This window comes from Platalea leucorodia, assembly GCF_965183815.1.
Source record: "Platalea leucorodia genome assembly, chromosome: 3".
Classification (NCBI taxonomy): domain Eukaryota; kingdom Metazoa; phylum Chordata; class Aves; order Pelecaniformes; family Threskiornithidae; genus Platalea; species Platalea leucorodia.
In genome coordinates, this window is record NC_138825.1 from 47,738,178 (window position 1) to 47,765,259 (window position 27,082).

Consider the following 27,082-nt stretch of genomic DNA (forward strand, 5'->3'; position numbering starts at 1 on the left):
CCTCCGCCCCCCGCCTCCCCTCCCCATATATTATTACTCTATGCCACCAACGTTAAAACAGCCCCGCCGCGCTGCCGGCCCAGCCGCGGCCGTGAGCCAGCCTCTCCCTCGCCCCGGCAGCCGCCGCCCGCCGCCCGGCTCCGGCCCCCCCGGCCCCGGCCCCGGCCCCGGCCCCCCCGGCCCCGGTCGGGCCCCGCGGCGCGGAGCTGTCTCCCCCCGGCGGGTGCTGAACCGCCCGGCGCGGCGGCGGCGGCCGGAGCCCGGCCGGGCTCGCCCCGGCGGCCGGAGGGGAGGCAGGCGGCGAAGGGCGCCGCGGGGGATGGGGGGAGCCGGCGGCGGCGGCCGCGACCCCGCGCCGCCCGCCTGAGCCCGCCGCGCCCCGCGCACAAAGCGGCGCCGCGGCCATGGAAGAGGAGCTGAAGTGCCCGGTGTGCGGCTCGCTCTTCCGGGAGCCCATCATCCTGCCCTGCTCGCACAACGTCTGCCTGCCCTGCGCCCGCACCATCGCCGTGCAGACCCCGGAGAGCGAGCAGCACCTGCCGCCCCTGCTCCACCCCCGGGGCCCCCCGCCGCCCGCCGCCGCCGCCGCCGCCGGGGCCGCGCCGGGGCCGGCAGCGGCCGCGGGCTCCGCCGCCTGCCTGGACTCGGAGTGCGCGGCGGGCGGCGGCGGCGGCGGCGGCGGCGGGGACCACGCGGACAAGCTGAGCCTGCACAGCGAGACCGACAGCGGCTACGGCTCCTACACCCCCAGCCTGAAGTCCCCCAACGGCGTGCGGGTGCTGCCGCTGGTGCCGGCGCCCCCGGGCGCGGCGGCGGCGGCTCCGCGGGGCGCCGGTGCCGCCAGCTCCTCCCTCACCTGCCCGCAGTGCCACCGGAGCGCCTCCCTGGACCAGCGCGGCCTCCGCGGCTTCCAGCGCAACCGGCTGCTGGAGGCCATCGTGCAGCGCTACCAGCAGGGCCGCGCCGCCGCCGCCGCCAAGTGCCAGCTCTGCGACCGCAGCCCGCCCGAGCCGGCCGCCGTGCTCTGCGAGCAGTGCGAGGTGCTGTACTGCGCCGCCTGCCAGCTCCGCTGCCACCCGGCCCGCGGGCCCTTCGCCAAGCACCGCCTGGCCCCGCCGCCCGGGCAGCCGGGCGCCCCCGGCGGCGGCGGCGGCGGCGGCGAGGGCGGCGGGAAGGGGGCGGGCGGCGGCCGCAAGCCGCCGACGTGCGCCGAGCACGACCTGGAGAACTACAGCATGTACTGCGTGAGCTGCCGCGGCCCCGTCTGCTACCGGTGCCTGGAGGAGGGCAAGCACGGCAAGCACGACCTGAAGGCGCTGGGCGCCGTGTGGAAGCAGCACAAGGTGAGTCCCGGCGGCCGACCGGGAGGCAGCGCTCGGCGCTGGGACTTGCTCGTCCCCGCGCCCTGACTCCATCGGGTTGGAGTTTGTGGGACACGAGGACGCTACACGTCCGTCATCCTGCCCGACTTTTTTCCCCTTGGCACAGTGCGCTTAGCTCTCCGGTCCGTCCTGACTGCCCAGCGACTCCGCAGCCTCTGCTCAGGGTTAGAAAACCCGCAGACTCCCTCCCATATTGGCCTCACCTTATCTCAGCCAGCAAATCTCAGGCTAAACCGGGCCCCCAGAGACAGCTGGGATTAGCGAGTCTGTCTCACTAACTTGTTTGCCTTTCAGACAAGGTCTTTGGCCATCCCGTCCTCTCGCGGGCAGCAGCAGCCGCCTGTGAGGAGCAGGAGCAGAGAGGTTGGCCGCTCCTCCCTTTCACCTGGGGCTCGGTGGGAGCTGCCGCAACCGTTTCCCGCCAGGCCTTCCTCCCTGCCATTGTGTCAATCAGGGAGAGTGGCCCGGAGCCACCCAAATGTTTTAGGGAGGAAAATGTGATAGGGAGGATCACGGGACATCGTGTTGTCTCCTGGGCCTCAAAGAGGCCTCCCCTCCCTCTCGGTTCCCAAAGAGGCCAGAAGGAATGGCTGGAGGGACCTTCATGGCACAAAAACGAGTAGGGAAGAGTAGGATGGATGGGGTCTGGGGACAAGTAAAGCTTTTTGTGAGTCACATAATGTCGCGGTCTGATTCATGCTTCCCTGCAAGCGATGCTCTTCACCCCTCCCTGGAGCCCCCACGGGAAGAGTTCAGAGCCAGGCACTTTGCAGCACAGGCAGTCTGCCGAGCTCTAGTAGAGCTGCTGGGTCACTTGGCCGCGCTCTCCTTGTTAAAAATAAGACTTTGCAACCATTGGAATAAAGAGCATGACATGACCTTAGAAGTTGAAAAAGTGTGTGACGTTACCTCATTCTTGCTAAGAACGGTGGACTCTGGAAAAACGATCAGTAAATACATATGAATGTGCAGAGGGGACTTCAATACCCGAGTGCTGAGAGCCGTCCTTGGGAGCTTCCCGCTGCACTGGGGGGAAAGGACTTCTCCCACAGGGGTGCAAAGAGCACTCGGCCAGCTCTGCCGGCTGCAGGATTCCCTTCTCGCTCTCTGCTGCAGTTAGCAGTAAAGGAAGCACAGGGAGATCCTTTCAGGCACTGCAGGAGAGGACAAAATCAGGACTGGTCTCACCATCCCTCAGACATGGAGGGGTTGAGTACAAGCTAGGCTAAGACATTTGGCAAGGAAAAAAATTGACTTTCGATTTTAAGACTCAAAAAAGATGCTCCTTGGGGTGGTCTGCATAGTTTGTCCGTCTGAGAAAGACAAACTTCTTTAGTACGTGTTTCAGCGTGAATACTCTCTGCCAAGGGCTCAGCCATCTCCTCCCTGATGTGGCGGGTGTTTGTGCGGAGGAGACGTTCTCTTGGCTCAGAAGGAGCAGATTACAAATTAGCGGCTATTGCTACTTGTGCTAATGGCAGGATCCACTTCTGAGCAGAGTTATTTTAATGAGCAGGGACTGAGTTCACTGTGCAAGCGTGGCTGATGTTTTGGAGTGTGAGAGACCAGCTTGTGCTGTATTATGGTCTGCCTTGAGTTACAACTGTTTGATGCCTTTTGAACAATGTGATAAACTCCGGTGTAATCAAAGTGCACAGTCAGTCATTTTCTTTCCTTCCTGCTGTCAAATATTGTCGAAAGAAAGAACGGTACCCTGGTGGTTTGTATTTTTATAGCATTTTTTTCTGGGATTCAGGTATCACAGAATGTGATTTTCTCTTGATTTACAGACGCGGTCAATGTGAAAATTCTAGCGAAAGAAAAAAAAATACTCAAAATTAACTAATTTGTGGACTCTAAAATTGTGCTCTTGTGAATATTATTTTTCCCAGAACAATGCGCTTGGCAGAAGATAAATATAATGGAACAGTATAGCCAGACAGCCTAAATCATCAGCTCATATTAATTCAGATAAATTGTTTTGGAATTAGATACTTCTGCTTAGAAGTAGTTCTCAGATACAGCAATTTCTGCAAGTTTATTACCTGTAGTTACTTTGGCCAAACCATAAATTACTTACATTGAGTGGTATGCCAAATGTAATTCAAGTTTTATGTGTTCTCTCCAGATGCTCCGGGCGTAGCTGGCAGAGGCAGCTGGAAGGGCTTGTCTGTAAGCGTTCTTAGCCCAGTAAATTTGACAGACTGGCAGTTGTTCGCCATCAGCTGATAAGCACCTGCTTATCTCCTTCTAAGGCCACTGGCTGGTATTCTTCACCTACGAAGGGCTGCCAGAGCCATTTCCCCACTTCTCACAGTTTCATCCCACACCAGCAGACTTGAACCAGTTTTCCTACTGACTTCTTGAACTGCTTTTCCAAAGGCCCTCCCTGCCTTCAGCTTCAGAATCCGTTCCCATTCCGCTTCTGTATCAGCCTTCTGTTCAACCTGTTTGACTGCTCCTTTGTCTCAGCCTTATATAGCAATTTAGTGGCAAATAGAGTGTGTAACCTTGTCTGTACAGTGCTTCAGACCGTGCAATGAAATGTGCGTTTACCCTCAGCTGTACTGCTGGCATGAAAGCTGCACAAGACTGGTTGGTCCCTCTTAATGCTGCGGGTTTCCCCTTTACACGGCTGTAAGTAACTTCTCCAGAGAAATTAAAAATTATGTACAATAAAACCAGGGGCCCAATGGCATAAATCAGTGTAAATCCACTGACTTAACTGGGCTTTATTGTATTTACTCGCATGAACTGTGCATCTAGACCAACAATTTAAGTTCATGAAGTAAAACTGCGTAAGCTTACTGCCAAAGTGAAGTCCTTTTTGATCTTCATAACAAGAACAGTGACACTGTTGTCAGATTTAAGTTGGTAGGCTTTTTGACTTACTAATATGAGGAATGATGGTGGACACATTTCAGCTCTGCCCGTTCTGAATGGTTATATATATGTATATATATACACACACACACACCCCAAAATGCTGAAAAAAACCAGCCACAGCTGGATGGGTCTGTGACAGGCAAGCAGGCAGGCGGTCGAAGGCAAGTATCAGAGCCTGAATGCCTGCTTTTATTTGCCAGCCTAAAGAGTTGTGTTCCCAAAAACACGAGGGCTGTTTCAGAATTGAGCACCAGGGTAAGCTTATCTAATCAATAGTTAATCTGTTGCTAAGGAGAGATGGAGGGAAAACAAATTAAATGAGCATGAACCGCTTGGTTGAAAAAGGGTGTTGGCATTATCTGGTTCATTTTCTAAAATCAAAGGAAGCATCGGTCTTCCATGCCCATCTGGTTTAATTACTCACTCTCATTATCTCTCTGTTCCGGTATTTGATAGAAGTAGAAACTTGGTATCCATCTCCAGCATCCACATTTTTGGTTGCAAGACCAGGTATTCAAGTAAAGATAACGCCAGGTAGAATACCGTTTGTCAGGAGTTATTAATAGTCGCAGTCAATGGAGCTTGTAACATTTCAGTTTGGCTTCCAGTAAATATTTCTGCAGCACGAAAGATTGCTCTGAGCGTACAGGGCCTTTTTTTATGGCTTGGTTGGTTTACTGAGAGCTTAGTCATGTAGCTCCATTTGATTTGAATGGGAAGTGCATGACTAAATTCCACTGCTTTGTAAGGTATCTTTTACAAATGCTTGGAAAAACAAGGCTATTATCTCTAAGTGGGTTTCACAAATGGAGATCTGGTCTCCTCCTTGGTTTCATGCTGCAGTTGCATTAATGCAACCGCAGGTTTTAATGAACGTGGCAATTCGCTTACAAGCCCTTTGAACAATGACGTTGTTGAGTTTCTATTGCAGCTCTTTGCAATGGGAGCGTGCTGGGAGCCAGGAGTGACTGTGCTAATTGCCATCGTACATATGCTGGTTACAATTCGTCTGCAGTGATTCAGTTTTCTGTGGCTGCTGTGATGCCCACACAGCATCAAAGCACAGGAGCTTTTGGCTCCTCTTATCCGGTGAAATGCACTTTGAGATGATTTGAGAGCAAGGGCAGATGTTGGAAAAGTGAAAGTTTTATTTTTATCGAAACCAACCAGTGGTTTTCATTTGAAAGAAAGGAGCCCTTGCCTCCCTGGGACACTTTGGTCAAGCCAGTCAATGGCAGAGCAGGCTGTGCTTTTGCCACCTATTTCTTTCTTGCCTCCTCCCCAGCCACCTGATCATATGCTGCTTCCACCTTGTCCTCCGTCAGCTGGACAAACCAAACGCTCCAACGTGCCTCGTGGATGGAGCGGAAAGCGCAATCAAAAGGGTGGGCTTTAAACTGGCAACCACAGTCAGCCTGTGGAAAGCTGATCCGAAGTCCTGATCAGCTGATCTGGCAGAAAATAGGGACCCTTTCAAGGACTTAGAGTTTGGTTCTGTGACCTCAGGTACTGTTCATATCAAACATCATTGCTATACATTTTTGTGAAGTGACAGGAGTTTGTGTAAGAGAGTATTAAATATTCAAATATTGAGAAACGTACACAGTAATGTGTCTTCCCATTACATTTGCTACAAATGAGTTGTGGTAAAGCATAGTTTATTTTCAAATTTAGCACTAATGTAATACCTACAACTGGGATAAAAGGAAAAAGTTTGTGTGAATATGAGGAAAAAAACCTAGGATGGCTTCTTTCTCTATAATTCAGTCCCAGCTCCCAGTCGGGGTTTGTGCCCACTTCCCGCAGAGCCCTGTGGGGTTGGGCGGGTGCCCCTGCCTGCGTTAGGCTGCCTGCCTCAGGGCGGGCTGTGAAGGGCCCAGGTGGAGCTGCCAGGGTCTGCTCTTTGCTGTCCTGTGCGAATGAGCGAGCGCAAGGGGAGGATGAGTAGGAGACATTCGGGCAGGAGGTAGGCTCAGAACTTTGGCAGCCCGAAGAAGTGAGCTGTGCCCTTTTCAGGGATGGAGTGATTTTCTTCCCTCCAGGAGCAAGAGGGAAGCAGAGAATGAGTGGTGACCTTCTGAATTTCAATTAGCTCTCCTCTTAGAGGCTCATAACCTTTGTGCCTTCCTACATACAAGGCACTGTCTCAAGGCACACTCTAGTCCTAAGGAATCAAGAAGAGGAATTAACCTTCTGAAAGCCCAACATTAGCAAAGACACTTCATTTTCTATTTCCTGATGTCAGTTGTCACATCCGTTTGGCAAGGATAATTAACAGGGCGTTGGCAATCTGGTTGCTTGAGGTGTAGACCTGTGAAGAGAGTGTCTAACCTGCAGGATGCTCACAATGGGACCTATCTGGTCACTCTGCGTTATGTCTGCACAGAGAAGTAATGCTGGATCCAGGCTTGCCGTGGACTAACAAGCAGAGCAATATGGTTTCTGTAATCCAGGGAAGCTGCGCCGGGGCTGCTCCGCTCAGACCGCGGCATTTCTGGGTCTGTCCAGGGGCAGAACCGCCGTTTCCCTCCCGTCTTGGAAGTCCATCAAGAACCTGCTTGCTCATTTTAGAGATCTCAGGTACCAGCTGAGCAAAGAGGATGCTGGGTCTTCAGTATGGACTTAAAGTAGATATAGTCCTTATCTCTCACCAGTCAAAAGTTAGAGGAAGGGGTTTTTTCCCAGCTTTTCCAGAGATATTCACCCTTTTGTTGGGTTGGACCATGGGAAACTGGAGCCCCAAAGGGATACTACTATGAAGTCTGAAAATGCAGATTTGTCTTTGAAGTCCTAGTGTATCTCAGGTTTGGTAGAGTCAACCACATTTATAAAAAATTCAGGCTTTGATGCAAAAAAAGTGCCATTTTGGAAAGCACTTGGGGATTTTTCAGCACGACAGATGCTACTGTGTAAGTGTAAGACTATTATTTCCTTATATATGTGGGTAGCTGTCTTATAAAAAGGTATTTTGACTTACCGAGTCACTGCAATAAAAGGGAATGTGCAGACACAATACTCGACTGCCCCCACATGCATATTTCACCTTTGTTAAATCTTATTGCAATTAAAATCTTAACTATTCTTTTCTAGCACAAACACTCTGTTCATGTAAGAATACATGTGAGAGCAAGTAAGCCTTTTAGCACATTATTAATCATCAAAACCAAGGATTAGTAAGAAACACATTTGCATTTTATCTCTAATTTTCCCTTTTCCCCCCCCCTTTTTTTTCTTGCAGGCACAGCTGTCTCAGGCTTTAAATGGTGTTTCAGATAAAGCAAAGGAAGCTAAAGAATTTCTGGTTCAGCTGAAAAATCTATTGCAGCAGATCCAGGTAACTGTAGCATATTAGCTGTTTTGATAATACAGTAATCAATAGAACTGAGTGAATAATTTATTTGATGACTTTGTCTCCTGTGCTGTTCTCATCTTTCCTGGAATCATCTAACCTTTCTTGAATGGATTTGCTAGGCAAAATTATTCATCAAATAATGCCTGCAAGCCTCTCTTAGCTTCTAGATTGTTTGCTGTTTATTGCAAGAAGCTGATACTCAATACTGGACATCTGAGCCGTGTTGATTAGTATTTGATTGAATCCATCGGTCATGCTTCTGGGCTCCTTCCTGACTGTAATCACTTCAGTTGGGCATTTAGGATAAGTTCTCATTTTAACACATTCAAAATTTACTACTTGTTTTTCATCTTACATTTTCTAAAAACATACTCATTTCTGGACAAAATCCAGTCAACCTGCTTATTAGAGTATTTGTAGGAAGTCAAAAAAAAGAAGAAGAAACAAAGGCTGCTAAATCAATGTGGTCGTTTATTGAAGCAGAAGATATTTTCGTGCCTATAATTGCCCAGCTTTAGTAGTCAGAAGAGGGCTTGTGGTGAGTGCAAGAATTGAGGGCACTAACTGAAAACGAAACAAGTCTTGTTTTCAACCAAATTTAGACCCATCTGTGCTGGAGGTCAGATGCTCCTCAAGGTCCTTCTCACCCAGCAGAGTGTGGCTGGAAATGTACTGCCGTAGTTTGAGCTTCACAGCGCCCAGGAGGGGACACTTGTCATCCGCAGCAGCAGTGCTCTGCCGCGGTGGATTTTCTGTGGGATACACATCATCTGCTCTGCGATATGCCCGCTCTGCTGCTTGCTCATCTTTCATCAACAGGCAAGTCCTGTGCCTGTTACTAACAGAAAGCCAAAGCAGAAGTTTGAAAATCTGTATTTAGTTTAGAATTTAATCATTAAAATATTCCACTTGACACTCCAGATGATGAATTCATAACACAAATGCTGCCCAAGCTCTCAGGTTGCCACAGGGCAGTGTAGCTGCCCACCCTCACAGTCTTCTGTGGCCACGTGGGGAAGGGAAGAAACCAAATCTGGGAAACTGGTAAAAGATAGCACATCTAACTGAAAGAAGCCAGTGCGAAGCCACCGACTGGCACCTGTCACACGCTGTGTTTTGGTCACAGTGTGAGGTTTCTCTCAGCTGATAATACCTATCTAAAAGTTAAGTAGCTCATCTAACCTAGTCATTAGGGCTTCTTTCATTGTCCAAGGAGAAGGACAGGCACCTCTAGAGAGCAGTTCTTCCTATAGGTGTGAACAGCTATTTTAGGATGGGATAGCTCATCCAAAACAGTAGTCTACCAACCATCTTTTCTTGAGTCACCTAGCTCCATTAAAAATGTATTTTTCCCTTCTGAAACCTTAAGGTGGCCTATTATGACTATTTATGACTGTGCTGTAAAATCCTTTAATGTATTTCAATAAAATCACTGCCAAATTGCTCTGCATAAGGGAGCTGCTACAATTAGATCAAAAGACCACACCATTTCTTTGATGCTGCTCGTTGCTTAAAATGCTAGAGGAGAACTCAGAAGAGGAAATTGTATCCAGCAATCCCCCTCTAACGTTTAGGTACATCTGGGCACAAAGGCGGACCTGAACCTGAAGTGTTGAGCCAGTCTCCAGCATGAGTCTGAGTGAGGACATCAAATTTCAGCAAACCAAAACAGCAGGACTAATCAGCTGCATATGTATTCATAAGTAAAACAAGGCTAGGGCCTATCTCTAAAGATGATCACCCACAGAGTTTAACCCTTAATGAGCTCCCTGGCATGGTTTTGTCCCGTGACAAATTGCACTCTTCCCAGGTGATGCCCAAGCAGCGTTTGATGATAGCACATACCAGGGAATACTGCTGGTAGGCAGGTTTGGTACAGCCATGCTATTTCAGGGGAAAGGGTTTAGGTGTGTCATGAGGTGATCTGTGCCTTTTGGCATCTGGACCAAAAAAACAGTTCTTGGACTGTTATTTGGGGGGATTAGATGTAGCCTTTGTGCATAGATTGATACCCAGAATCATGTATCTCAGAGCAGGTTATTTCTAACAGAAGTCTTGTGATGGTTGCCACACACACACATACAGACATTTACCCCTCAGCAAAAATTTATTTAAAATGTATGTTTACACAAAGGAGTGAGCAATATGTACATTTTATTATCCTGTCTCAATGCACAGCAGACCAGACAGCCATCTGCCCTCTTTATCTCCTCTCTGAGTTTGCCAGAGCTACCAGGAGCTGTGCTTTTATCTTGCCTGGGTCCATTTGCAAATTCATATTCTAGTTTTCATTTCCCTGCTTTGCAGGTCTCTTGTTTCCCTCTCTTTTTTCCTTCCCTTCTCTTTCTGAGGTCACTTTTAAATCTTTTGGTCTCTTCTTTCAGAAAGTGCCTGTTCCTCATTGCCCCTCTTGTTTCCTTGCTCCTCCTTGTTGCTGTCATTATCTCATTTTCACATTTTCCTAGCTGGTGTAACAATTTCATCCTTTCTCACTTGAAAGTGGCATAGCGCCAAACACCCCGTTAGATGTGTGAACAGAAGATGAGGAGAGAAATGATGCACTACAGCCATCGTCTGATTCAGGCTTTGTACACAAACCGGCTCTTCAAAAGTAGCTGGATGGAAATGGGCTTAAGAGGGAGGCGGGTGTGATATAAGCCGAGGAAGGAGAGATGCAAACAGGAAGAGTCTAAGACAAGCCTGTGAACAGGAACTGAGCCGTCTGGTGTCTCTCCCCCACCCATCTTGGGGGCAGGTGGAGGACTGCGGCGGGGGCCTCTCAGGGAAGAGCGACCCTGTGTCCCTCAGCTGGAGAACGGGACGTGTGTCTCGCAGTGAGGGAAGGGAATACAGTGCTGAAAGTTTTGCTTTCAAAAGAATGAAGACAAAGCAATGAACAGAAAAGAAGAGAAAAGCATAATCAGAAGAGCTACGAGATAGTAATGAGTTAGGGGGGTGTGATGGCATTCCTATGGAGATGCTCCTCCTTCAGCACATGTTTAAAATCTTCTCACATTTAATGCTGCTTTTTTTTTTTTTTTTTTGTAACTTAGGGGATTGGGAGGAAAGCTGATAGGACAACTGAACATCTCCTGGAAAGAGGAGCTTGAAGAGAAGGCTGCGGGGAGACCTTATTGCAGCCTTCCAGTACTGAAAGGGGGCCTATGAGAAAGATGGGGATAGTCTTTTTAGCATTTCCATGCAATAAGCCTGTAGACAAGATTTTGGTCCATAATTCTCTTCTAATTGCCACAGTGTAGAGCCAGTGATTTCAAAGTTGCTAGAGTGGGATAATTAAAACAGAATGGGGCAGAACCCTCTTATGTATATGTATGCACTGCGTGTATCAGGTCTAGATTTTGCATTATGTTGTACTACATCTGTTGTCCGGAAAGTGCCAGTAAATCAGGGTTTTAAATAAGCCCATTTTGTGGCATAGCATCTTACTGTTCCGTGTTATAGCCTGCGGCTATTAGTGGTACAGCTATAATGAAATCAGAAAGGCAACAGAAATGCCAAAGTCTTGAAAGGAAGTCTTTTCAGAATGGAAAACCAGGTAAGAACGAACAATAGCTTAAGGTGTAAAATATGCTTTCTTTGATGAGGATGACTCTCGCCTTCTTCTAGGAGAACGGGTTGGATTATGAGGCCTGTCTTGTCGCTCAGTGTGATGCCTTGGTTGATGCATTAACACGACAAAAGGCAAAACTGCTCACAAAGGTGACCAAAGAACGTGAGCACAAGCTGAAGGTGAGCACAACTCTCATCAGCTGAGCACGGCTGTTGATACTTGGCGTTACTGTGCATTTTGTGAAGTCCTTTACACCATGAAAACACCTAACGAACAAATCTTAAAGTCCTTCAGCAGGTTCCAGTTCAGCAGTTTGGTGGAACTGTGCTTATACAATTAAAATGAGGCATATACTTCAGCAGTTTGTTAAATCAGGCCATCAGTCTTTATTTATCTGATGGTTTTGGGCTGTCTTGTGAGAGGTGCTTGTGAGTGAAACCTGTGTGGTTTGGATTCTGGGACCTTCCAAATGCAAGAAAGCCCTTCTGCCCAAGTAAAATGTGGGGATTTTGGTGTCTCTCCAAACTTTTGAAATTCAGGCAAGCCACCTGCAAAAATCCATGTGCTTACTCAAAAGATATTAAAGAAATGCAGTGAAGAGGGATGGAGAAGAAAGCTATAAATGGTTGAACAAAGTGGCAGTCAAGAAATGTTTAAATAGACACATCTCTTGAAATGTCGAACTGCATATGTGATTCTGAGGTATTATAGTGCCAGTAACATGAATAGTATCTAAGACAGAAGGAAAAACTGAAATGAAAAATCTAACGTTACAAACAATGAATAAAATCTACCTGAGATCAGCATTTAAAAAAACCCCATGCTTAACAGGAACCAACACTTAGGACATACTGCTAACAGCACAGCTCATCCTGCAGTTTATTCCTGTTAGGCTGCTGTACCTCAGGAGCTGTGCTATCGAACACAGTGCTATTAGGCCTAGTCTACAGCCATGTGGCAGCAGAATCAAGTCCAAAATCTGGAAAAACAAGATGCAGCTTTTCTATTTCTTAACCCCAGCAGTGCGTTCTTAAGCAGAGCAGGATCAACGGTGAATTGTGAAGAGAATGGTAGAGTATAATCTGCAAGAAACCACTCCTGCAGTTATCCCCTATAATATTTGCCTTTTAAGTGAAGGATTTTTTAAAAGCTTGGATTTTAGTGAAAGTGTGATTGTAAATGTGAATACTGTAAATGCAGAAGCATGTTCTGTGCTCTTTCTGCCTCGAGCAAGCCTGATCTTTGAGCAATTAATCTGCTCTGAAAATTGAGATTCCCTGTGCACAACATTTTGCCAAGCTAATTATCGGTATTTACAATACAGAGCAAGTGAGTGTAGCTGATGGAGATATGGCAATGGCCATATGGCAGCTAAATTAAGCATAGCTTTAACACACTCTTCCATTCGTTGTCTCTTCTGAAATAATCTTACACAATTCACTGTAAGCTGAGGCAGTCATCAGAACTGTACTGATGCTTGTTTTCCAGGTTGTTTGGGACCAGATAAATCACTGTACACTGAAGCTACGCCAGTCAACAGGGCTTATGGAGTACTGCCTAGAAGTTATCAAAGAAAATGATCCCTCTGGGTTTTTACAGGTATTTTTCTTTCAGATGTTCTGGGGGAAAAAAAGAGACGACCTGAAAGTTAAATCTAAAAATGGAAGGCTTTGCTAATTAGCCTCTTCCACCTCCAAGGCAGGTTCACCTTAACTCCTGTTAGTACTGTCTAAAAGCTCAGATAGCCTGGTGACTGCATGAATGTCCCAGCAAAGGGATGGCTTTGGACAGCCGCACTCTGACCGAGGTGTGGAGTTAGCGGTCACACCACTTCCCTGACTGCTGACATCTCTCCTCTTGCCAGCCTTTCCTTCTGGGCCAAAAGAGAGATGCTAATGATAGTTAATGATAACTTTCTGCAGAATATTATTTTATTCTCATCTGAGAAACCCAACACGGGGCCTCACAGAGCTCTCTGATCAATTTGGAAAGCTCTATGACTCAGCAGAGTAGCGCTTCTCCCCTTTTTGCTTCTTCCCTTTGCATTACTCTCTCATCAAGAGTCCTTTCAACATCTCCCCTTAAGGGCTTGCGTGTGGGTTTGCTTCACTGGGGTTGTTGCACCTCACAGGGATACAAGACCTGTCTTGTAACTGGAGGCTCCAGGTACCCCCTCTTTGCAAAATACGGCCTAGCCAACAAATGCCTTGATTTGCAGGATATTGTTTCTTAGGTGCAAGCAGTGAAAGTGTCTATTGATGAGATAAACCATAACAGTTTTATTATCCAATTAATTATTTTGCCTAATTAATTCTATTATTTTTATTAATTATTTTCTTTTGCCCTATTAGTTTTGTTGCCTTATTAATTGCCTAAGAAGAAAGGCATATCAAACCAAATGATCTGCGTGTGGCTGTCAGCTGAACAAGGCACGCTGCACACATGAATGCATGAGTGTCAGGGGGCTGTCACAGCATCCCCAAAAAACAGGATGAGAATTAGCCAACTTAAACCTATTAGCACTCCAGATTGATTGTTACTGTCACGTCTGGTCTCAAGCAAGAGTGGGGAAATGTGTGGTGTATATTAATCTCAACACTACACAGATTTTAGCAGGCTGTCTGTTGGATACTGCAGGACAAATGAAACCTTGAGGTCTTATCTACATGCTAGCTATATACATGCTTCGTTTTCATTTCAGCTTGCTTTCCCTGTAACCTTTGTGGCTTCGTTCTTTGCAGTCACCTTTTGTAAAAAAATACTTTTGTTTTTAGCTTTTCCTGGTTTATCTAAGGATGCTTTCAAGGCAACCAGCAAACACTGAGACACTGCATTACTTAGAGCAACTACTGCAGCCAGGACATTGAAACACAGCCAAGGGATCCAGCATCCCAGTAAGTGACTCCAAGGTTGTAGGAAGGCTATAAGATGCTTCTCCACTTGCTGCACAGACTGATTAGGAGCTGTTGATGCAGGGGCTCAGACAGGAGTGTCTTCCAGTGACAGTAACGAGGAAAGGTATCTGAACTCCTGCAATAAAGAAAAACGCTTTCTGACCTATCCAGAAGAAAATTCTGCTCCCTGTGATTTACAAGAAGCTCACTGGGGGGGGCTCCAGATATCCAAATGGCAGCTTCACTGAACTCAAGGACAGTTGAGTTCACGGATTTCTGCGGAGCCAGGATTTTACTTCCAGACGAGCCTATTGCAATCATCTTAGTCTGACTTTTGGCCTAATTGTCTGTGGGCTGAGTTGGAGCAAAGCTTTAAAAATGTAATTTGGTTTTGATATAATGATAGAAAATCCGTCATATTCTTTGGAAATCTGTCTGACAACTTACCACCCTCACTGTGAGAAGTATACACCTTCCTTCCCGTTTGATTTTTTTATTCCTTTCAGCTTTCATCCACTGAATCATCTCTGCTGAATGGAGAGACCCTCTAACATTTAAGCCTGTCTTTGTGCAACTGCTTTTTAAACAGGCGAGCAAAACTGGACTATGCATATCAGAGAACAGAGTGCAGAAGTATACGTGGCATTCAGAGGCATGATACGTAACATAATCTTAACAGGCTTTCTAAATGAGATTTTTACTTTCCTACCCTAAGATGAGATTTGTATTGAAAAGACGAGATGAAAGGAAGCAACATAAGTGGAACTCACCCCAAAATGACCAGATCCTGTCTCAGCTGTTGTGCTGTCATGTTCCTGGTTTCATTGTGCTGTAGCTATCTCACAGGCATTCTGTCACTTGTAATGTGTTATAATTTGTTATAAGCCTGATATTCTCTTTCAGATTTCGGATGCTTTAATCAAGCGTGTTCAGGTATCTCAGGAACAGTGGGTCAAAGGAGCCTTGGAGCCAAAAGTGTCTGCTGAGTTTGACTTGACTCTGGATAGTGAACCTTTACTGCAGTCGATTCACCAGCTGGATTTTATTCAGATGAAATGTAGGGGTGAGCTTTTATGATTTTCTTTTTTCTGTTTTTCATGCATGTGTTGAAACAGTGCTGGGAAGAAGGGGGACATGGAGGGAGGAAAGAGGAATGACTTGAAATTACTGGATAATTTTAAAAGGTTTTCAAGCAAATTCAGATGGAAAGGTGTGCTCGCCTCACATGCAGTGACCTGAACAAGCTCAGACAGAGACACCAGGTGCAGTTAAAGATTTGAAAAGAGAAATTCTTCAGAGTAGGGCTATCTATCAGCTTTGAAGATTAAAAAGACATTAGCTGCATGAAAATTTATGCCATTTTACAGCATTCCTAGATTTAACATGGTTAATTCAAAATACTAATTACCTGTATCTTGTCAGGAACAGCTGAAGTAGCAAATAAATATTCCCCCCCACACACATATGCTTGAATAGGGGAAAAAAAAACAACCTTTGACTTATATCTGGACTGTACTGCGAACAGTGCCCAGCTTAAAAAAAAGTCTTGAGGCAGAGATTCACAAGGGGAAAGTAGCTCCATGGCTATACCCTTTCTTGATTCCAGGTATCTGAATGATCCTGAGGGACACACTAAAGGGAAAGGAGGTTAAAAAAAGCATTTAAAAGCAGAAGCTGATGAACAGTAGATGCCATTGGTAAAAAAAAAACCCGTTAACATCATGTGCTTGTAATGAGCTTGGTTTATATGAAGCAGGATGAGAACTGCATCAGAATTAGACAGATCCATAGACCGGCTAGATTTGAAGGCCATTGTGGTCCCTGGGAATGATGCCATTAGCTTCCCTCAGTGGTGATTCAAGCCTTAATTATACATGTGGGTGAGGGTAGAGGCTGCCAGAAGTCAGTGAATCAGTTAAGGATAATCGTGTCGTGATGCCGGATGTGCTTTTTTTTGACTCCAAGCAAGCATAAAGATTTCTGTTCAATTTATCTGTCCTCTCTGTGCCTAATTCTGAACCTAAGAGACCCAAGATGAAGTAATTAGGGTGGGTAATTTGGCAGATAAGTATGTGGAGAAACAAGGATAAACATTTAAAGGCCAAAGTCTGCTCTCCAGGAATGGTTTGCATCTTGGCATAAACGGACTGCATTAAAGTTACTCAAAAAACACCTGTGAACTGCTCCTTTGAAATGTTAACAGCCAAGAAGGAGTCAAGAGAGAAAGAGTATCACTGACAAAACTTCTCTGAATGCTGTCTGCACTTGTCTGTTTAAATCAGTTTATATTTAATGCTGGCCATACTTATTGTTCAGTATATTTAATACTAATCTTCTGCCACTCTCCTTCCAAAACATAGAAAAAAACTAGTTAAACTGTCCACTTAGATTGTTAATTAACCACAGGTCACCTGAGGTGAGAGCAGCTTAGGTATTTGGCTTTTGGACATTCATCTGGCTTTAAGCTTGAAGACTTAGAGACATGAATTGAGCCAGATTCACTGGAGCTTTATGAAAGATAGTGCTCTCTGCTGATGCTCTCATTTAGTATACGATAGCAATGAAGCTCTGGTACTGAGCTAGACACGGTGTGAGGAGCAGAGAAGAGGACAGGACTACTTCTGCCCAATCCTGCTCAGAGCTTACAAACACCCTTGGGCTTTGCTCCCCAGGGCATCTTAACAGTTAGACCTCAGGAGGGGCTTTTCCTTGAGCTGTTTTGGCCTTGACTAGAGAGTACCTGCTGCATGTCCCATCAGGTTGGTCAGCACAACTGGTGTGACCATGTACACGCCATGCAAAGGATGGTGGAAACGCCATTTATCCTGGCCACCGTTCCTTCATAAGGGACGGCATTTTTCCTCCTCACACCTTTGTGTGCCCAAGCAGTACAAGCCGCTGACTGGTCCCAAGCCAACATTCATAGGTATTGAGGATTGTTTAGTATATAGAGGTGTATTTATATTTTTCAGTTTATGACTGCAAATCTATTTGCATTTGAACTGCTCAGTCTGACATTTGGCATTTTTTTTTCTCAAATTTACCTTCATGACCTCAACCAGTTCTGCATTATCTTCTCATGCAGAGTGGTCTTGCATCTAGAAATACAGGTACCCCAGAGTAAGCAACTCAGCATTTCAGCAGTGAGCACCCAGACTCACTGGGAACATCACGTTGCTGACTGTGAGGAGAAGCTGGTGTTGCAGGGCGATGTTTTGCTATTTATCACCATCAGGATGTGTAAATTTCTGAGCCTCCAATTTCACAAAGAAAAATCTATGTTTCTCCTCACATCTGCTGCTCTTTCTTCAATCCTACCTACCCCCCAGCACACCAACAAGTCATCAATCTTTGCCAAATGTTGGTGTTGAGAGGAGTGTTATTAAGTCACTATACTGGTTGATCTGACAAGAGCAGATGCATTAAGAACATCAGAGACAATCTATAAAGGGAGTTTTGCAGAAACCTAGGAGAATAGGGCCAGCGTGGCTTTTCCAACTGCAAGTTGTTTTGTTCCAAAAGCTTTGCAATGTAAGGTCTGTACTATTGTTATCGATGCTTAGTGCATGACTGAACTTCTGTATTTTTTTTCAAACTCTGGCCTCATTCAACCTCAGTGAGCTTACAAGGGTCATTTAGAGTGAAAGCATGCTTGTAAGTAAACATTGATTCACTGTGTTCGACAAAGAAGAATGAAAATGAGAACAAATCACATTACATTTGCTTTGGTGACTTGTTCATGTACCTTACTGGTGGACTCTGTGTAAGCCCATATCTAAAGCTAATCTCTATAAATAAAGATCAGGGGGTGTTTTTTCTTTTTACAGAAAGAAAAAGCAATTTGGTAACAAATTAAATGTGCAGAAATGTGGTAGGTGCAGAAGTAAAGCTTATGCAGTCATGTTGACCAAAGGGTCTCACTGATAGCCCTTTGGCAAGAGTCCCACGCTCCCCAGGGTAGCTGACCTGCTGAGACATATGCGCAGCTCTAGTAATTGCTGGCATTTTGAGCTTTCCCAGCTCCCTTTCCTCTGTCCCTGTTTTCTTCTCTCTATTGCTTTTTCTGAGTGCCTCGGCACAGAATTCCTGTCCTCTTTGATGACTGGCTCAATGTGTACATCACATTTCCTCAGTTCAAGCTATGGGAATAGGCAAATATGTGTTCCAGGTTTGCTTTGTTCAAACAGCTGGAACTGTCATGCAATCTTGGTTTGTTGTAAAACGGAGACTAGGTAGAAAATAGGAAAAAATATAGCTACTCTCTACTTTCCTGTACCATCTCTGAACACTCACTCATATGCCCCTGCTCCTTGTCAGGAGTGACCCTTCCCTCTTCTGCAAACCAGTCCATGAAGATTCCCCAGACACATCTCCTGCCGCAAATCTTCTCTGCTTCTCCAGCCGTGAGCTGCACAGCCCTGAAAATGAAAGATTAACCATTTCATCGTGGGCTTTATCCCTGGTTCTGTCTGCTCTGTGTCATGGACCTGGGTCTTTGCCTGTGGTCTTTCCTTCTCTCTTGATAACTGTGGTCTTTCCTTCTCTCTTGATAACTGTTTTTAGGGCACTTGCTACAGCAGTGACTCAGGCTATTACAGGGCTGTAGTGCAGTTTTGGAGGAGGTCAAAGTTTTCATGTTTCTGAGGGTCCCGTTCTTTCACTGCATTTAGTCCTTTAAAAATTCATCTGGGAAGGTGGAGGGCATCATTGCACGACTTGCTTGTCAAGAGGACAAATAACAGACAACGTCTTAGAGCAGCCCTACTCTACCCTGAGAGGAGATCAGCTGTGAGATACATTGAGCAATGTGTTTGTGAAACTGCTGAGTTGACATGAGATATCAGTATCACATTTTTTTAGCTAAGGGTGACCTGCATGAAGCACTTCTGAAATAGCAGGGCATCATTCAGCCTCATTAATGGGTCTTGCTGTGCCAATGCAGTATCATTTCTCCCTTTATATTTTTGATCTTTTCCTTCAAAAACTCTCTAGAGGACTTTAAGTTGAACAAGAAGTGGGACAGCACTGTAATTTAATGTCTGAGTCTTCTTTTTTTTCTGACACTTAGCCTATATTTTTCTTTTCTTAGTACTGTCCCATTGCTCTTCACTATGAAATATATCGTAGTGTCCTGATTATTCAACTCGTTTCGCACTTTCCTATGACTTTTACAAGTGCTCACCTTTTCTCCTCCCAGAGGGAATCTGAGATCAAGGCAAATCTCTGCCCATCTGCGTCCAGGGGAGGAGGCAGGAAGGCAGGCGCAGCGAGCATCATCCAGCAAGGCTGCACAGCTGCTTGGTGGGAGCTTCTTACCTCTCCTTCAGCTACTGTAGGTTGTGCAGTTCAGGCCACAGGCTGGCCCAAAGGGAGTAGGAGGCTAATAAGGATTACTCACAAAAATTTAAATGTCCAGTGAGACGGTAAAGAAGCCCAGGCACTTCCCCACAGTATGCGTGACTCTCACACATAGGGCCAAAATTCACATTGCCCCTGGGAACTGGGAACAACAGCACTTTACCGTATGAAAACATATTCTAATCCTAGACAGCATTCCTGTTGCCATAATTTAAAGGGACTCGTAAAACGCTTACCCTCCCGCAAAAATTCTGCTCTTTTTTTTTCAGCGTTGTGCATTACGTGAACAGTCCCTGAAAGTCTCCCGTCAGTGTTCCTAGGAGATTTTTGCAGGGGGTTGGAGAGGTTAGTGTTTTTTTCAGAGGTGAGGGGGTGTTGTCTATTTTGCACTTTATAAACTTCAGGAATTAGGTTTTCATCCAGTTTTGCCAGAGGGAGTCTCAGAAGTGGGGAGAGTCCAGTGAATGCCTCCCAAGAGGGTTAACTGGTCAGCTGAAGTGGCAGGAGTGTGGATGGCTGATACAGCCCTATCTTCTCCCAGGCTCATCAATCACTGGAAATACACAGGCTAACAAACACAGACAAAACCCTAAACTTAAAATGGCTCACTTAAAAAATCCCATTACCTCTGAATTCCTTGTTTTTAGGTTTTTGACTCTTGTAATGTCACATTTATGTTACTTCTTCAGACACAGTGTCTCCTAGAGAAAAGCCTGAACTTTCCATGTGAAAAAACAAGCAGGTTTTTATTTATGACACCCTCTGAATCATCCTTAAATATCAAGGAATAGGAACAAGGATTTTTTTTCTCTTTTCACAGAAAAACCTTCAAGAGCTAATTTATAAAGCTCTTTTGTTTCAGACCACCGTCATTCTTCTGGGCTACCAACCATCCGCGTTCACTGTGGTGATGGATAATGCCAGCGGAAGGCCATGGTAGCTTCTGCACTGTTTATCACCAGTGTGATGTTGACTTTCGTGTCACTTCCAAAGTGGGGGTGAAGCCTTAGCCCCGTCACACAGTAGCGTGCATTTTCCCACAGACTGTTTGGTACACAAAATGTGAACAGTCGTCTTCTTTTATCCAGAGAGGTAAAATAAGACGAAAGGAATAGCTCAAGGTCTTAGCTCTCCCGCAGACGGAGGGAGGGAAATAAACTAGAGGCTGAACGCAGAGTAGATAAAAGAAGAGCAAACTGACATTGTTAAGAGCTAAGTCAATGAATGCTCAGAGCACTCAGCTCCTTGTAAGACACAGTCGAGCTCTGCAGAAATGATCCTGAATGGTGAAATTCAGCCTTGGGCAGAAGACCAGGCAGGGTCTATGCATCACTTACCTCCCACTTAACCTGTGCGACTTCAACAGTGCATTAGATACATGCCAGATCTCTCCAGAAGGCCGAATTTTCACTTTATAATTTCCAGTGAAGGGTGAACGATGAGCGTTGAGTTGTGTTTAGCAGAGAAAGCGTGGTGGAGCCCTCTTTCCTACAGAGGCATGGCTGAATGTTTTACTCTGTTTATTTTTATTTTTAAGATGCTGGTCTGGTCAACAGGCTCTTGGTGTTTCTCCTGAGCAAGTCACTAAACAGCCATGTTGGTAGATAACGTCACACCTGTAATTTCTGAGAGGAGAGAGACACAAGCAGTCTCCTGTGGTGCTGAAGTTCCTTTTTCTACCTGAACCAAGGGATTTAGATAAAATTGGCAAATGGAACAATTTTCTTGAACAGTTTCTTTTAATATGGCTGCCCTAAAGATAACATATCCAAGGTGGTTTTGATGAAAAACTGTGTGTGTGTATGGGTGTGTTAGATTAGATTTAAAAAAAAAAACAAACCCTGTTGTGAAGAATTGTTTTCCTGCTGTGGGTGGAGTTCAGGCTCTATCTCACTGCCATGCTGGGAGGAGTAGCTGCTCTGCTGGTTAATAACCCAATTCCTTGTTAATGAGCTGGGATTCCTGGCAGCACTGCGTCTCCCATGCCGCCCCATGGCCCAGGACGGGAAGGACCCCTGGGAAGGAAACCAGACATGAGGTCGCCAGACTGTAGTTCTTCTGAGGCACCAAAAGCATATCCAGATATGTTTCTGTTTACGTATTTCAGCCAAATGATTTGTCTAACCGAGTAACGACATTTTGTTATATCATTTTTACTGCTTTTTGTTTCAAGGAAGGGAACGGACCCTGTTCCTAGCGAATATTGACTCCGCTGCGCGGGGAGGGAGGTGGGCGGTCGCCGTACTGCTCGCAGCACAGACTGATGGGGTAGGGCAGAGTTACACTAATCTGTACCCAGTTCCTGTTACAGTGCCACCCGTCCCATTGCTGCAGCTGGAGAAGTGTTGCACCAGAAACAACAGCGTGACGTTGGCCTGGAGGATGCCACCTTTGAGCCACAACCCGGTGGAGGGTTATATCTTGGAACTTGATGATGGAGATGGTGGCCAATTCCGAGTGAGAATTTCATTCAGCATTTATTTGTGTTTCTTTGTATGTGAGTTTCCTCAGGATATGTATTTGTGTCTGCCCGACAGACATGGGGGAGGGAAGATACGGGTTGTCAGAACATCCCGTGGATGTAGAAGGCAGTGCAGATGCTGCTTATTAGAAGGACCCCCAGCTTGGGTAGGAAGTTTGGTTGAGGTTATTCTCAGGGCTTTGGCAAAGAGGGCCTTGAGGTCCCCCTGGAGTGTACCAGAGCAGAAAATCCCATACTAGCCTACAGGAGCTGAAAGTGGTTCATTCCACAAAACAGAGGTTTCTTTGAAGTCCCGACTCTCATCTGTCCATAGCACCCTGTTTCTGGCCTGAGATTCTTGGGCCAGAAATGCAACTCAGTTTTTCCTGATTATCTGAGTAAACATGGGGTCCTGTATAAAAATATAGGGTTTCTAAGTCTTTTCTCTGGGAGTGGATGAGACCAGGCTGGTGGAAGCTTTCCGCAGACATGCTGCGGTGCAGTTGGTAAGTATGGGAAGGCATCCCGAGTGCTGTCCTTCCAGACCCTCAGGGTGATGCCACAACTGCTTGCTTCTGGCTGCAGGTGCAGGGTGCTTACAGGCTCCCATCCCTTCTTGCCACATCCCGATAAACAAACGGCAGAAATAATTCAATCATCAGCTTTCTGCAAGCCATGTCCTGCTGGAAGCTGTGGCCCTTCCTCCTCAGGCAGGCTTCATGCTCCTGTTGCTCCAGGACCAGGCTGGCCAGTGCATTCCCTAGGGGCTAGTGCCTTGAAAGCATCTGGAGATCATTGTGGAGTACAGCTGCTCTCTTCACAAATGGGAGATTTGCCAAAAACATGTGATGGCATTTCTTCAGGAGCTGCAAACTGGCTTCTCACTGGAAACCTAAAGGTTTCTCAAGCTGAAAATGGCCTGGCATGGATCCACCTAAGGAACTGCCTCCCTGTGCTGAACTGCTACACCCATAGCCGGCAAAGGTACCTGATTTGGATGCCCCTCATTAGAAGAGGCAGCGATATTGGCAGGGCATTTTGAAGAATGCACTGTGTTTCTGGAAGGTCTCCTCAGTTCCTTGGTCCGAGTATCATTTCCCATGCGTTTGAAGAAGCTGATCTCCACTACTGAAAGTGTGAAAAGGTGAACAGCTGCTGGGAGCTGCTGGTATAGTTAATATTAGTAGGTAAGAGTGTTATCAGTGCATGATGAATGAAGAGTTAGGAACAAAGTGTTAGGAATTCCAGTCTCTTGGATAAACCTTCTCAAGTGCTATTCACATCTGAATAAATACTTCTCAATAAACAAGATTTCAGGCTGGTGCATATCCAAGCCCATTTGTGGGGGGGGGGTTGTAACTGGCAAAGGTTTTAGGACTGCCAGTGGTGCCATGTCAAGATTTTGGATTGAAAAAGATACAAAACCATCTCAATTCTTAAAAAGGTGACAGCTTCTCAGGGGAACACTGCTTGCTGTAGTAGAAACGCCCTCAGTTTTTCCCATTGAAAGATAAACTGCAGCCTTCTCAGCAATGCCATTTCAGTAAGAGTTTGCTGACCCTTTTCAAGAAGGATTATATATCTGAAAACAATGACACTACACTTTATCAGTATTCAATGGGTGGATTTAAAGAACAGTTTTTGTCTCCCATCGTAGCAGAGAGCATCAATCTGAATAAACACAAGCAGTGAACAGTGGTAAAAATATGAAATGGATTAGAAAATGTCAGAGTTGTCCTACAAATACAACTTTTTGCACAGACAGCATATGTTATAACATGGAGATAAATTAAGCTATTCTGTTAAAACTCTTCTTTCTCTCCATGGAAGATCATCAGCTAACTCAGGACCCAAGAGATTTTGTTATTTGTAGCAGCCACCATGGTAGCAAAGTGGACAAACACATGGCCTGCTGTAAACTTAAAAGTAATCCCTTTCTTGTTCATCACATACGTAATTCACTTTAGGTTCATATCAAAGAGCTGTAATCAACAGGACTACTCTTAGGCATATACTTAAGTGTCTTAACTGAGCTCGGGCCTGAGTGGTCTGCTTAGTCACAGCCTTAAGCTCTTTAGGGCCTTTGCTACCATAAATCTTTGGATTTCACAGAATCTGAGAAATTGGAGGTGGAAAGGAATTGTGGCTTTCAACCCACTGCCAAGATAGGATTTTTTCCTTTTCTGTCCATTTCTGTTCAGTTTTCCAACAAACATGAGGTTTCTAGGCTTCTTTCAGTTCTTCTGTATGATCTGACTGATCATCTTCATTAGTCTGCCTAGATGTTCCTCCTGAAATATTTTACATTACACAAGTGCTTGCTGTTTGGTAAATCTTTGCAGACTTTTATGATGTCTCTGTTGTCTAGTTGCTGTTTCATCATGTGATGCATGTGATCCTAACCTCCAGGAGATCAGTTTCTTCTGGCTCTGTTTGCAGGTTTCAAAATTATATTTTAACACAGGTGTGAGGCAACCTTTCCAACAGAATAAAACTGTGCTCACTTGATTTTTTTATTCTTCCACACCCCCTTTTTTGGTCCTACATAAATATAAGAATGGCTGCGGTGAGTCAGACACTGGGACTACTATCCAAAATAGTGTTTTGGAGTAGATGTTTAGGAAAAGAGGATAAAAATTAAGATCTTTCTTTGATGCCCTTTATTGCTGTACCCTTCCAGCTTCATCTTCACCTTAGTGTCTCCACTGCTAGCCATCCTTGATGTCTCCACTGCTGTGGCTGTCCATGTTATAACAGCATAACTTCTACCTCCTGGGAAGCAATAAGAAGCTGTTCACTTGTGGCTTATATTTAGAAGTCTTAGTATGTGACCACAAGGCACAGAGAAACAGTTAAACTATGTCCCTCTTTCTCTTGCTCCCTGTTTTTTTTTGGAATGTTTAGGAAGTGTATGTTGGCAAGGAGACTCTCTGCACCATCGATGGCCTTCATTTCAACAGTACCTATAATGCAAGGGTGAAAGCTTTCAACTCATCGGGAGTTGGTCCTTACAGCAAGACAGTTATTTTACAGACGTCGGATGGTGAGTTGGGTTTTTGCCAGTTTCTAAGTGAAAAGCTGCAGGTCTCAGTGGCAGGACACTTGCATCCCTTTATACCCACTAATATCTTTGGCACTTACTGGCATGGAGATTGTGGATCTTCTGAGCAGAGAGGCCAGGAACTGAGTGTGCACAGGGACTGAGCTCTCCTCCTAGCACTTTTGGGGATTTTCCATTATCAGTAACACTTCAGGTTTCAAATCATGCAATTTTATTTGGCTGTAGAAGTCTGGGGTCTAACTAAGCTTTTTATTTGCTTTAGCATACAGAAGCAGTTATGCAACACATGGGATATTTGTGTGCCACTCTGTCTCCACTTCTCCATGTATCTTTGGAATTTGCCTTTTTCTTAACTACTGCTTCAATTTCACAGCAAGGTTTGATAATACAGAGATGGGAATTCATGCTTGTTCCTCTGTAATTACGCTTGACATCCATACGGGCAATACAAGAAGTTCATCTTCATTAATGATATTGTAATGAATCAAGTGCTATTATCACTTCCACTTTTATGCTGTGTTGCCAAAATAGGCCAGTATAAAAAATTTATACTTTAAGAGCTTTTGCTGTTTGTTTTTTTTTCTTTTTTCTCCCACCTTTCAAAAACTAGCGAAGTCGGTTCTAACCAGCACAGACACAGTGGAACTCCATTTCCATTAAAGGCAATCCTGAACCAATTCACCTATATGTAAGCAGTTTCCATATCGTGGAGAAGCCTTTGTCTCCTCAGTGACTTTCTTGTTACTGTGTGAGAACAGAAAGTCACTGCCCTTAGCCGTTTACGTTCAGAGGAACAAGCACTGATAATATAAAGCACTTCTGAGCTGAAAACCAGCAGGGTACCGGCTCTAAGCAATCTTGTGTAGCTGCCTACAGTAACGAGGAAAGATGGTCTTTATTACCTGAAAGTGCAGTGGGGTCTTCAGGAAGGCAGAATCTCATTCTCCTAATTGAAGTAAAGCAGATGACACTTGAACACAGCCCATTCTGCCATAATCCTGCCTTTCCTTTTCCCCTTGCACAGTGGCGTGGTTCACCTTCGACCCCTCCTCAGCTCACAGAGACATAGTGCTGTCTAATGACAACCAGACTGCCACCTGCAACAGCTACGATGACCGGGTTGTTCTTGGCACAGCAGCCTTCTCCAAGGGCGTGCATTACTGGGAACTGCATGTGGACCGGTATGACAACCATCCGGATCCAGCCTTCGGTATTGCCAGGATTAACGTCGTCAAGGACATGATGCTAGGCAAGGACGACAAGGCATGGGCCATGTACGTTGACAACAACCGCAGCTGGTTCATGCATTGCAATTCTCACACCAATCGGTAAGCGCCACTTGCATGCTTTTCTCATTCCTGATTGTTTTTTCTGCTTTGCATTGGAGGAAGGGGTCTCAGCAAGCCATCTAGTCCATCTCCCTGCTAAATGTAGTTATTTTATTCCTTCTTAAAAATCACTAGTGACAGCAATTGCACCTTAGCAATCTGTGTTGGTGTTTGTTATCCTCACTGTTAGCAGTTTTTTCCTGAGATCTAGCCTAAATCCCCCCTGCTGTGGTTTAAGCCGGTTATTGCACGTCCCACCCACAGTGTCAGCAGACAGGAACGCAGCACACTGGGATGCAGGATTTCTCTCTCATTGCTGGAGGAGCACAGAGAAAGGTGGTTGATTGTCTTCCTTAGGAGGAATCTTGGCTGCAGGGCTACACGATAATTCGGCAAAGCACTGGGGTTTTTTTTGCCTGTCCAAAATGCAGGTGTTTATTGCCAGTCCTGAAAGCTGATTAAAGGTAATGCTGTAGGTCACACTTAGGGTGATCTGGACACAAGGGACTGTTTGGCAGTGAGGGCTAAGTGACAGCTTCTGTCCAACCGAGCCGTTGTACTGAAGAGCTTTGAAAAGTGTCTCAACTAGTACAACCAGCTTAGACAGAGGAGGATTTCAGAATGCCCCTGAGCCATGGTTACCAAACCCTTCTTTCTCCCACCTCTCGGAGGCTCTGTGTGCTCTATGCAGCAGAGCCGTGGGGAGACGTGTTCTAACAGAAGCTGCCTCCAGGGGCGGATCACACAGAGACACCGTGTATCAACATAGATCCAGCGTTGTGCTGACAT

The 27,082-nt window shown here is 45.7% G+C and overlaps 1 protein-coding gene across 2 annotated transcripts in view; it reads left to right on the top strand.

The window, feature by feature from the left end:
• Positions 1-404: 404 nt before the first annotated feature.
• TRIM67 (tripartite motif containing 67) overlaps positions 405-27,082 on the top strand; it is a gene marked incomplete at both ends in the record, with an annotated part of 33,554 nt that continues 6,876 nt past the window's right edge. The window contains 8 exons of one of the 2 annotated variants that reach the window (XM_082307832.1): positions 405-1,343; positions 7,507-7,602; positions 11,248-11,370; positions 12,680-12,790; positions 14,989-15,148; positions 21,755-21,900; positions 24,809-24,947; positions 25,990-26,293. In XM_082307832.1, coding sequence (XP_082163958.1) covers positions 405-1,343; positions 7,507-7,602; positions 11,248-11,370; positions 12,680-12,790; positions 14,989-15,148; positions 21,755-21,900; positions 24,809-24,947; positions 25,990-26,293 — 2,018 coding nt within the window. Of the gene's footprint in view, positions 1,344-7,506; positions 7,603-11,247; positions 11,371-12,679; positions 12,791-14,988; positions 15,149-21,742; positions 21,901-24,808; positions 24,948-25,989; positions 26,294-27,082 lie in introns of both variants that reach the window. The other variant, XM_082307831.1, reaches the window with a different exon arrangement.